This window comes from Urtica dioica, chromosome 5, assembly GCF_054948205.1.
Source record: "Urtica dioica subsp. dioica isolate 48M chromosome 5, U.dioica_male_clone48M_v1_H2, whole genome shotgun sequence".
NCBI lineage: Eukaryota > Viridiplantae > Streptophyta > Magnoliopsida > Rosales > Urticaceae > Urtica > Urtica dioica.
The window spans coordinates 8201597-8214884 of record NC_142760.1 but is presented as its reverse complement, the minus strand read 5'-3'; the positions used below and the strand labels follow the sequence as shown (position 1 = coordinate 8214884).

The 13288-nt window shown below is 34.0% G+C and overlaps 1 protein-coding gene across 1 annotated transcript; it reads right to left on the bottom strand.

The window, feature by feature from the left end:
- Window positions 1-708: 708 nt before the first annotated feature.
- On the bottom strand, window positions 709-4142 carry LOC149395065 (WAT1-related protein At4g28040-like). The gene is made up of 7 exons (XM_089615771.1): window positions 3944-4142; window positions 3765-3833; window positions 3558-3674; window positions 3231-3480; window positions 2946-3104; window positions 1611-1759; window positions 709-996 (listed from the first exon to the last, which is right to left on the bottom strand). Exons 1-7 carry the CDS (start codon window positions 4126-4128, stop codon window positions 846-848), a joined length of 1080 nt encoding a protein of 359 aa, XP_089471897.1. The 5' UTR covers window positions 4129-4142; the 3' UTR covers window positions 709-845.
- Window positions 4143-13288: the final 9146 nt, after the last annotated feature.

The window sequence follows — 13288 nt, the reverse complement described above, 5'->3', positions numbered from 1 at the left end:
GAGGATTTGACATATTTGTACACATTATATATATATATATATATATATATATATATATATATATATATATATATAGAAATAGGGTTTACTATTCACAGACCAGTTTACTATTAATGATAAATTTGGTCTTTAATTTTAAGATATTAACAAAAATGCTGATAGTCATCACTAATCTAAGTCTAACAACGTCTAATCATTCTATACAATAGTACGGTAATAGTCATCATTTATCTGACAACAACGAATGTAAATTTTATTTATTTGAACTAGATACTTCTAGATAATAGTATAATCATCATTATTGGATAAAAAAAAATTAAATCCAGATGTTTCTAGATGAATTTCTTCTAAATATCTTTTATTAGAACCATATACTTCTAGATAATAGTATAATCATAATTATTGGATAATAATTAAAAAAAAATTTAAATATAGATATTTCTAGATATTTTTTTTATCTACATGCCACTATATGTAGGTTTTTTTTTTTTGCAAAGTTTTAGCAAACATAAAGCTCTTCATCATGTCCTTGTTTTTAACATTAGTCATTTCTTACACAAAAATTAAATAACTACTTTCATCATCTTCTTTTTGTGTTGCATTTTGGCGTTTTTAAGTTTTTAATAAGATATATATATATATATATATATATATATATATATATATATATATATATGTTAATAACAATCATCAAATGAACAATTGTGAAAAAAAAAAATTATTGTAAATTAGTTAATCTATTAGATATATTTAAGTTATAGCAGTGGAGCGCGTGAATGTTGCTTGTAACATGTAAAATAAAATTCCTTGAACGAAAAAACACGTTTCAAACAAACACACGAACTTTAATTTTCAACCAAATTGCGTAGTCTCCGAGTTTGATCATCTACTTCCAGATCTACACATGATGTCTTTTCTCCGACATTTTTTAGGTCTTTAGCTTTGCCCCATAACACTACATATAACCCAAAAATCACTCCGAAAGCTCCCAATAAGCTGATTAAAAATTTAAAATAAAAGTCAACATCAAGAATATCACAATTACACGAGATATCAGTGCATGATGTCTTTTATTTATGTTATTATTATAAACCAAGTAAGATTTTACCAATCTTTTCAGACTACATTATAAACATAAATCAATATTTATTCCAGGCCATGATCTTGTGATATCTAAATTTTTTTGATAAAAATAAATAGCATAGCGACCTAGATTAACAAATCGTTATACTATATTTAAGTTGAAGAGATTTTTGCACAAATAATAAAAAACTTGTCACTTTATTAAAAGAAACTAAAACTCAAAATTTATATGTTTCTATTAATAAATGAGTCCCGGGTAATACTCATTATAATTTCGTGATATATCAATTATGAAATACATAATTTCGTAAGAGTTTATCAGTATGTATTTTGTGAATAATTTTAAAATATTGTAGCAGATTGGTCACGAAATAAAAAAAAGAACAGTTATATAATGATATTTTTGTAAGAAAGTTATTCTCTTTCTCTTTTAATAAAGTAACATGAGTTTAATCATGTTAATTAACTTTTTGGCAAACATATAGGAAGGTGGAGTTAATAAATTGTAGAAAGAAAACTATACGTACCTTCCAAGATAAAGGCTATGATGCAAAACGAAAACGGCTATTATTGTTGCGAAAACTGTGCTAAGTGGAGTAAACATTACGGCAAAGACCGGTCCCGTTTGAGATATGCACCAAACTTGGATGAAAAACGACGCCGCTTCACCCATTGCCTACTCATCATAATTTCATCCACCAATCACTTATTATGAGTTTATTATATTTTGAAAATGCTATTGTGTACTTTCTAGTTAATGTCCAAGCTTTCTTTCTCTCATTTTTTTTTATTTCCTAATATATTGATTGAACGTGGTTCATTATTGTTGTCAGATATTCTTGAATTCGCCTCTCTGCATTGACTATTGACATATTTTTATCAATAAAAATTGTGGATAAAACAGTTATTTTTAAAACTAACAAATAAGGTAAATAATGATAAAAGGTTTTAAGATTTAGCTATAACAAGAAAAATAAATAAGGTTTGACAATTCATAATGATATATTTCAAAGTACATAAATATCTATAGAGTCATTTTTTTCAATTCGTTATTATATTTCTATAAATAATTACAAATAATATAGCTACATATATATATATATATATATATATATATATATATATATATATGATGTATTTAAATTGTTTACACTTTGTAAGTTTAAATTTGATTAAATTTGGACTATTTTGATTGATTTTAGACGAACTTTAGCTATTTAGTAATTCTAGTAGCTAGTTATTTTTTTTTCGGTCTTGCTGCGGTTATTTAAACTCATCTCTTGCTTACCAAATGAACTACTTATCCTTCTTTTATTTAGCTTGCATTTTTTTTAAATATATGTTGCAACTACCTAATTTTCTACGTATTTTTAAGGATCTAGTTCAAGTTTAATTTTATTAAGAAAATGGTTGATTAAATCAAAACTAATTTATGTCAAATATTTAATTAAAGTAACCGAACAGTTAATTATTTAACTGAATAGTTAATTTAATTAACTTCACCCTGATAAGTTATTTTCTTAATTAAAAAAAAATTGGGTTATTTTTTAAAAGAATGATGAGATATTGGGCTAGTGGCCTAATTGTCATTTTTGGCATATAACGAGGCTTAAAGAGCAAATTAAAAACCAAAATTTCAGTAGGCGCAATGGAAAGAATTAAAAAATTACACAAGAAATGCTATGAACGAAAGTATGACTAGTGACTACCCGACAAAATATCAGACACCAATGAAATCTTACATGTATTCTGAACCTAATGCGAACATATAATATAATAAACATAAATCTTCTGATAAATAATTATAATAATAAACATAAATCTTAGTGGTTAACTTTAGAGTGAATGAAACAATGACTTACAGCGAATAGACAACTTGCAAGTTGAAGAGAAGAACTCAGAAGCCAAGCTTCTGTATTTCGATGTATGATCAAAGTGCAGATTACTGATTGAATACTCGATAACATGAACATCCAAAAAGTCGTGTATAAATGATCTGGACAAGCCTTCGTAATAGGAACCTGTTATTAATGCAAAAATTATTGAATGCACATATAATAAATAAATAGAATATACGTAGATGTGCTCTCACCGACAGTGTATAAAGATTTTAATGTGTATATATATACACACACATTAAAATATACCTGCATAATGATCCAAAACGAATTGCAACAGCAATTTATGAAGAGAAACAGACAACCCAGCGTCGAATTCTCGTTCTCCGTTGTGTTCATGAGCATCAATAACGATCTTGAATTTTGTGTTGACTTTGTGTTGGGTTCAAAAAGCTCTTGACCTTTGACTAAAGCCATGCAAATGCCTCCACCGATGCATATGACTGTCCCAATGATCTTTGCGTAGCCTCTTAAGCTTCTCAGGTCAATCTTCTCCAAACTGTTATATTAATATTTAAACTATATATTAAACTTGCGTCAATAAAAGGCATAATTTAAAAAAAATTCTTTATTCACCCCACTATGGTGGCCATTAAAAATGTGATAGCTGGTATGAGATTAAGCATTGCCGTCGCGATTGTTGAAGAAGACAAACTTAAGCCCTCAAAATATGTGTTATTATTAGCCGTTACTCTGCAATCACGAATGTTGAAAATTATATACAATTCAACATACAAGTGACCATAAAATTATATTGAGATGCAATTTATCTTACGTACATACCCAATTAAGGAGGTAATGAGTATCAAAAAGAAGCTCCATGATCCGAACGAGTTTTTTTCTGGATTTTTCCTACATTTGTTTTATGCAAAAACAGTATACTTATAAGGAAAAAGAAGTACGTACATGAAATGTAGTTAATATAAGAGATCCGAAAAAAGATAATTAACAGTAATTAATACCATCTAGAGATGAAGGCCAGTGGAGCCATGAAAATGGTTGCAAATATCTGGCGATATGCAACAAAGACGAATGGGCTCAATCCTTGTGACAATGCAACTTTGCTGAAGAGAGTTACACTCGCAGTGATACCCTGCAATACAACCATTGCAATCATGGCCTTGTGTCTCCCAATAAACCCACCCATTTTTTTCAACAATGTTGTTGTATTCGCTAGTGAAAACCATTCGTTATTTGCTGCTTCTTATAGAAACAATACGTTTGTGAATATAACAAATGTATCCTTACGTTTCTTATAATACATTTAATTTTATTATGATTCTAAATAATATCATTAGCCTCTACGTGTGAAAGACTACCTTTTTATATATATATTTTGTTAATCAAAGAGAATTCAATAATGTCATTTTTTCATGATATTTTGAACATCCCAGAGAATGGCAAAATCCACAAAAAAAAAAAAAAAAAAAGCTGTGTGGAACCCAAAAAAATATTTACCCATGATTTTATTTTTTTCATTACACAGTAGGTTTTTTTTAAAAAAAAAAATCGTTACACAGTTAGTAGTTGGTGGCAGGGTGGTGGATAAAAATTATGACGAATTTTTTTTTTTCATTAAATATAATAAAAGAAAACATATTTATATACACATATATGTTCAATCAAGATATCTTACTCATTGGTGCAACTTGAAGTTATTAAATATATATTTATAACATGTTCTGTGTACAAAATTAATTTTTGTATCATTCTAGGATTTTTCTCTTTCCTAACAGGTGCTATGTTTTAAAAAAATATCATAATTAGCTTCTGAATCTATTGGTTATTACTTTATTGTGCCTAAAATCTTTTAATAAGTAATCTTATCATCTACCAACTGAATCCGGATCTCTCTTTCAATTGAAATAATTCACGTCATCATTTTATTTAATTATTATTTTATATTTATTTAAAAACAAATTAAAATGATTAAATTGATTTATTTTGATTCGAGACACGCTAAAAAAGACACAAAAAAAAAAAATCTAAATTTCCTGAAAACTACCCTGGTGCACAAAAGCCTTAATCTATTTTCGTTTTTTTTTTTTTCCTTCTCGAAATCACCTCAGTTCTATTTCATGGTTGATTACAAATGTAGTTTAAACACACACACACACACACACACACACACACACAGTAAATCAAGATGACATATATATATATATATATATATATATATATATATATATATATATATATATATATATATATATATATATATATATATATATATATAAGGATTTTTTGTACGAAATAGCCAATTCAAACTAAGTGTTTAGCAAAATAGCCACTTATAGTGTAAAAATACTAATATACCCTATGTTTGAGTGAACCCGTTTTTTCAGAATTTTCCAAATAATTAATCTGTGTCCTAAATTTTAATCCACTATTTTTTAAATGCATTTTTTTATATATACCAAATAGTTTCAAAACTAAGCCCATCGTCAAAACTAGGTACCAAATTTTCAAAAAAATTTAATGATCCCTTCAATTTCGTTAATCCAGTTTCAAAACACACAAACAAGTTACATGGGTTTAGTCAAAGTTCATTATTTCAAAAAAGTTAATTGTGCCTTCAAAATATCTTATCCCTTATCTAAACATGCAACAAAATATTTGAAGTCTACTCATCTGCAACAAGAAAGCAACAATTTTTTCATAACAAAAACAACAACTACTACAAAACAAGGATTCTACAACGCTTAAAATCCGATGTGGAATGATTCTACAACGCTTGTCAAGCGTTGTAGAAGCTTCTACAACGCTTAAATATCCGTTGTAGAATCCAAGGGGCTTCTACAACGCTTAAATATCCGTTGTAGAATCCAACTTTCTACAACGGATATCTAAGCGTTGTGGAACCTCCTACAAGGGTATAAGTCCATTGTGAAATTTCTAAATAATTAAAAACTTCCCGCCGCCGCCGGTTAACCAACTCCTTGTAACTACAATGTTTTTTTTTTTAAATATAAAATAGAAATTTGAAACTAATGGATAAATAAAAGGAACAATTAGACCAATAGCCCATCCTCATTTTAAAAATAGCAAAAGTTTCATTTTATTAAAAAAAATAGCCCATAAAAAAGTAAATTATATTAATTTTTTTAGTTAATTTAATTTACTTCGGCCTGATGAACTATTTTTAATAAAATGAAACTTTGACAGAAGCTAGGGGTTTAAGTAGTTGCAACAAATTCTTCTTTGAAAGTTTAAATTTCTTTTTGAAAATAGCTAAAGAACCGTTGTCCAAATTTTTGGGAAAATTCCCGAAATAGTGTTTTTAAGTCACAATATTTCTAAAATAGTGAAATGTTTAAAATCATTACACAAATAGTATTTTTTTTTTTTTTAAACGGTAAACCATTGAGATTATCTTCCTTATAGATTAAATTGTAAATCGTAAACGAAAACCATTATTATTTAAAAAATAATATAAATGTGTATAAAAAAATAGGTATTTACAGCTTGAAACACACTATTTTTTTTTTTTAATAAAAAAACTATAAACACTTAATTCTTCTGATTTGTTTTCAAAAAGCACTACTACACGCAATTTCCACAAAAGTTTTTGACATTGGAAACAAAAATAATTTTTTTAAATCTTAGCTATTTTAGTAATTTTAGACAAATCTTAACTATTTTGTGAATCCAGTAAATTTAATTGACTATTTAGCATGAACAATTTATTTATTTTTTTATTTAATTTATTAAATTTTCTTTGTGTAGTTTACGCTTAATTTTTATACGCTTGTCGTCAAATTGTTACTGCTAAGAATATAAGACTATGAAAAAAAAGAGAAAAAAAATCATTTAATATAAAAATTTAATTAAATTTAAGAGCTAGATATGCTAGCTATAATACAATATAAAATCTTTTAAAGATATAAAAAGAAATAGAAACTCGGTATTCACGTGGTATTGGAAAGTATGAATTAAAGGAGAAATACGTTACCATATATAATAGATTATCAAATATTGCTGATATCATATTTGAAGAGAACTGGAAAAATATATATGCTCATTTTTGTGATTTAATTATTTCATAGGACCAAATAAAGGATATCTATTATCTTGTTAATGCCATGAAAAGAGAATCAAGCATAATTAAACTCACGATTTTAAAATAGTGTAGGTGAAGATACTTATCAATCATCTATATATGCGTTATAAAAATATTTAATAATTATAGCTACCATAAATTAGTTAATTTACCCGATAAATTCGATGGCGGTTATTAGTGTATTTCGATAATACAAATCTATCTGAAACCTTCCTGGCTTTCTAAATTTGTCAACTACTCTGCTGTGATATTTTCTTTTAATTATCTCACTTACAATAAATAAAAAGAAATATCTGGTTAAATGAATCTGATAGATATAGATAACGTGAATAACATATTGGCGTGCGCATGTACCATGTGGGCATACATAAATGCATACTATTATTAGTCGCCCGGTTTGGTGGATTTCTCTAATAATGAAGCATATATTTAATATATTACCCCCATAGTCAGATTAAGTTGCACTCTATCCAACTCAAAATCTATCCTAATATAAGAAGTCTTTTTAAGATCATTTATTTTAATTGTACTATATTATGTAAGAATGAAATATTAAAGACATACGATTCATTACACGATACTTGATTTAAACGGAATTATTAGGCGTTATTTTGTAGCAACAAAAAGTGATCGTTATGTTGTCGGTCGTTTTCGAAAATTATTAAATTCTTTGTGACTTACAAAGAATTTCACGTCAAAGCGCAACTGAATTCCACTAAGAGGCCTGATCCGAGCCAAAGAAGGATAAAAAGTCAACTCGAGACGAACCCACGAAGAAAGACGACAACAAACGAAGAAAACCATGAAAAACGACCATGACGCGCCGCGCCAGTGTGGACGCAAGGCGCGCGTAGATGTATTGTAATGTGAGCGCACCCGACCTTCCGCGCACGCTTTGCCTTTGCCAAATCCGACTTTTGGGTCTCTTTTCATCCCCCTACCACTATAAATACCACTCTCCCTAAAGAGAAAAAAGTACACAATTATCTCTCAATACAATCACTCGATTCCAGAGTCGTGAAATGCTGCTGATGACCCTCCGCCCATAATTTCACTCTGATCGAGCCTGATTCTCTCAACTATTCTCAAAGAATAACGGCACATGCACCTCACACACATAGCAATCAGACTAATGTTGAGTGTCGGAGTGCACTCCAGAGGGACCGCCTCTGTGGCCATCTAAGCTTATTTTCTTCTATTGGAATAGATCTAGGGTTATGAAAAGATTTATTTCTTCTAGCAAGCGGATGAATATAAAAAATTTCTTTAAAACTCGTAAACGTTCTTACAACCTAGACAAAGCGCATGAACATATAATTTAGAATTTTAAAACTACATTTAGTTTTTACTCGGTACCAACCTCGAATGGAGCTTGAACGTTGAGAAGCCTTCGGAAGGTTGAAACATTCGTCTCCCCGCGCAGCACGCCTCTCCCACTAGTCTTCTTGAACCTGTGAGCAACCATGAAAGTTTCTACCACAAGAGTCTTAAGAGAACGGCTTGATTTAGTGTGTGGACACTTTTAAACACGATGACTCAAGAACAAGTCTTAGAGCCAAAGAGCTAAAACAAATGCTAGGTCTAATGACGACCTAGGTGCCAAAACAAAAGAACAAGAAGGGTTAGAGAGAGAGAGAGAGAGATGGGCGGCCAAGTTCTAGGGAGAGAAGCTCTCAATCTCTAAAATTGTGTGTTGTGAATTATAAATGAGGTGGGGTATTTATAGGAGGAGGTTTACCTTCAAAAGGTAGTTTCCTCTTTTCTATAGAATATCACATATTCATGAGCAAATATTTGCTTCCCCTTCCTCATGTCACGCGTCCAAGGCATGCTTCTAGGAGGCCTTGGATTTGTTTCCTCATTTACTTCTCCCTTGGTTGGCTGACACTAGGACAGAATACGTTATCCGGTGCGACGAATGTCGCACCCAATGCCTCAAATGTCGCACCTAAAAGTTTATTAGGTGCGATGCGACATTAGGTGCGACAGCGTCGCACCGGATAACCCGTCGCAGAAGGTATTGGGTGCGACATGTCGCACCTAATATGTCCCCCTTTAGGTGCGACACTTCCAGGTGCGACATGTCGCACCTAATGCCCACGTTATTTTCCTGCCAAATTTTATAGAATTGGCGGGTAAAGATAAAGGGGGAAAATCCTAAAGTGGTGATTATGAGTATGAGACAACAATAATATACATTAATTTCGGGTTCAGTTTTACAAGAGTCGACATTACCTGGGCACGGCGGGAGCAGCGGGGCTGGACGCGTGGCGGGGCTGGTCATGGCGCCGGAGTGGGGGTCGCGGGCGGCGGGGCAGCGGAGCGGCGGGCTGGTCACGGCGGCGGGGCGGCACAAACTGGTCGGCCATGGAGAGAGAGAGCTCATTGAGATTGAAAGAGAGATGGGGGGAGAGAGAGAGAGAGAGAGAGAGAGAGAGAGAGAGAGAGAGAGAGAGAGAGAGAGAAACGTACCTTGGAGGAGGACGGCGGGGCTGGACGCGGGCTGGTCGCGCATGGCGGGGCTGGACGCGGGGCTGGTCACGGCGCCGGGGAATGGGGTCACGCGTGGCGGGCTGGAGGCGGGGCTGGTCGCGCGTGGCGGGGCTGGACGCGGGGCTGGTCGCGCCGGGGACGAGCGTCGGAGAGAGAGAGAGAGTTAGAGAGAGAAGAGAGAGTTAGAGAGTGAGAGAGTGAGTTTGGGCGAAGAAGGAGACGCTCGGGTATAAAACATACCCTAAAACTATTAGGTGCGACACTGTCGCACCCAATGTGAAATTCCAGAACCCAAAATATTCGGGGGGAATTTCTGACCGTTTTAAATTTTTAAACCCATTAGGTGCGACACTAGTCGCATCTAATGGTATTAGGTGCGACAAATGTCGCACCCAATAGTATCAGGTGCGACAATATCATATCGGGTGCGACAAAGTCGCACCGGATAGCACTAATCATCAGCGAAATTTTTAGTCGCTTGGAAGACTATCTGGTGCGACATGTCGCACCTAATATGTGCTTAGGTGCGACATTTAGGTGCGACATGTCGCACCTAATACCCTTCCGCACCTAATATGTTAATTTGTAGTAGTGTGAAATCCCATTTCCTTTTAGAGGAAATTTGTTTCCTCTTTTTCTTTTGGCAAATATTTTCATACATCAATGCACAAAATAAACTCTCTTATTCTCTCTTATTTGGACGGTTTCTTAGAGCTTCTAGAACATGTTTCTAGATGTCTTATTTGTTCATGACAACATAAGAAAAGCCCATTTCGAATTTTCACATAAAATTCCATGAAATGAAATTAATCCTCAAGGCCCAATATTCTCAACATGGCCGTGTGACATCTTTCATTTGTCATCATATGACAATGTCAAAAAACTTATTTATTGACATTCATACCATCCTATGTCCAAAAAGACAAAATTACCCTTTAGACAATTTTCGTAAAACTTGTCTAGTTCTTGTTTTGACCTAGCTTCTAGTTTAACTAATCCTACTCTAATGACTTGTGGTAGTGACCTCATGGATCTAAATGAACAAAGCTTGAGCTAGCATACTTGGACTCAAAAGTTCACAAACCTTTTCCAAGTTCTAGCTTAATGTCAACTGACTCCACTAAAGAGTTGACACTGAAATCTCTCAGTTCAAATGAATATATTTTCTACTCAAGAATTCTACTTAATTGTAATGAGTGGATCCATTGAATATTATCTATGTTTACCCTTCATGAATATCATCAACTAGATGGGATTTACAAAATTACCATTTTACCCTTCTAGCTGTTATTTCCTCAAGCCCTTTGTCGCTTGTGAATAAGTTAGAAACAATGTATTGACGAGGACCTATCAAGTCACATTGATTCATCCAAAAGAGTCATGACTCAATTTGGACACTAGCCAGTTCATTTATTAACATTCCAATGAACAAAGCATGAGGTGATATACATTGCATTTCAACAATCTTGTACATGAATTACATATCTATGAGATCTTCATAAAGTTACTCATGACATCTATATCACATAGTGAATCTAAAACTTTGACTTTCTCAAATGAGAATACGTAAGCTATGAAATGACATGTCTCATTTCAGGATTGAGGTAAGCACGATGTAATTCATACGTAGTGACTTCGAGACATAAGAGGTTAAATGGTTTGTTCTTATTCTATCTCTAGAACTGCACTGGTCAATTCAGTACCTTCAAAAGATACATAGGAAGAACTATAGAGTCTCTAACTCTCAATGTCTCATAACCAGACATCATAGAATTCAGCCACACTAGGTGTGATGGGCAAATTTTTGGACTTCTCTTATGTGTGTATTGTGTTTTCCTTGACCCATATTTATAATGGTAGAATGGAGATATTCTAGGAAGCTCATTGAGATATTTTATTCTCCTTTAATCAAAGAGAAAATATTGGGTAATTAATGCCTAATGTAAGCGCCCAACTCAAGGTCATGGCCAATGAATTTTCAAATTTTACAGTGTCCATAAGGCCCAATATAAAATTCAATTAATTATTTACTTGATCCAACAATAAATAATTAGGTTCACAATAAATATTTAATTCGGCAAATTGGCAAATTTTTTAATGAATGCTACTAGACAATTTACAACTGTGGGATTGTAATAATAATCTTTATTATTACTAGAGAGTTCGTATCCATCTTTATCAGAGTCAAATCGGGGACTATGAGCCTAGTAACAGAAGCTCACACAAATCCGATTAAAAAAGACGAAACAATCCTTTTTCTTTTTCAATTGATTTGTCAATCTTGGGGATACTCCACAAAATAATCCAAGACTGCGCTCTTCTTATTACTAGAATTATATTTTACTCATCGTAAGAGCGTCTAGTGATATAGTCAGTTCTTGATCAAAATCGTCCAAGTTCAACCAGCATCGAGAAAGGTCAATTATTCTGTTATATCTTTCTTGATGCATATGTTCCCTAAGCATCGTTGCTTCCACTGCGAAATATACTTTCGTACGTACTTACTACGAAAGTCCATGCAATCTATCGGTATCGGAATCAACCCTTAGGTGAGTGAACATTGACCTTCTTTCAGGAAGGCTGGATTTCGAATCTGTGAATCATTTTACGCTAAGATCGTATCCCAAACTCCCAATACATAAGTATCATAGCATAATAGTATCCTTTAATGAATGAGTCAAAGAATTCGGTAATATGACCTAGAAGTCCATGATCACTTCAAGATTTAGATTAAGTCTCACCGTAACCATCATAGGGATCCTAGTTAGTGTAGTTAGTGTGTCGTAATGGTCCTTAAACGACAGATCAACAACCAAAGTCTATCCTAGCCGTACACTTACCAAAAGTGTAGAATGCTCCCACCAAGTGATTAACCTTCACTTGTGTTCCACTTATGATTTTAGATTCAGCTATCTAGGCATGAATCAATCATCGACCATTGTTTTAGTTCACTACCCAAACTTAGATGCCCATTATGTAATTCAGTGTAATACAGAGACTAAGGATTTGATTCATGTTTCATAAATATTTAAACGAAAATAATGCTTTCGATTCATATAGACAAAATGTCATAACTTAATTTATTGATAATGTCAACGACGATTACAAATAGGTCTTCTTGTGGGCAAGAATTCCTAACAATTGTTGTCGGTCGTTTTCGGAAAACCCGAGACGCCAAGAAGACACGCCATTCAAAGGGCCGATGGTCAGGCCGGAGGTCCTAAAGAGCGGCGAGCCTTCTCTCACGAGTCGACTGACAAGTCCTCGTGCCAAATCCTCATGCCCCTCGAGTCGAGCCCCGAGTCGTTCCTCGAGTCGAGCCTTGGGTTGTTCCTCGAGTCGAGCCTCGAGTCGGTCTCCTCGAGTCGAGCTTCACTCCTCAAGTCGAGCCTCGAGTCGCTCCTCGAATCGAGTCACTCTCGCCAAGTGGAAACCTTCATATTTCATGTGGCAAGAATGGTATTCGAAGGCCCGCAAGAGCCCGACGAGACGGGCCATGCACCGCGCGCGCAGCCGCGCCGGCCAACCAAGCGCAGCAGCCCGCGCGCCGCGCCAGACAGGCCGCGCACCGCGCCAGGCAGACCGCGCGCCGCGCAATGACACGCCCGCGCCGCGCATCCCGCGCCGCACATCCAGCGCCGCGCATCGCGCGCCGCACCTGGTGACCCGCGCGCCGCGCCCCCTGCGCCGCGCGCCGCGCGTTGTGGGGAAAGCCATCCCATTCATTCTCAAGGAACTTGAGACTTCTCTCCGC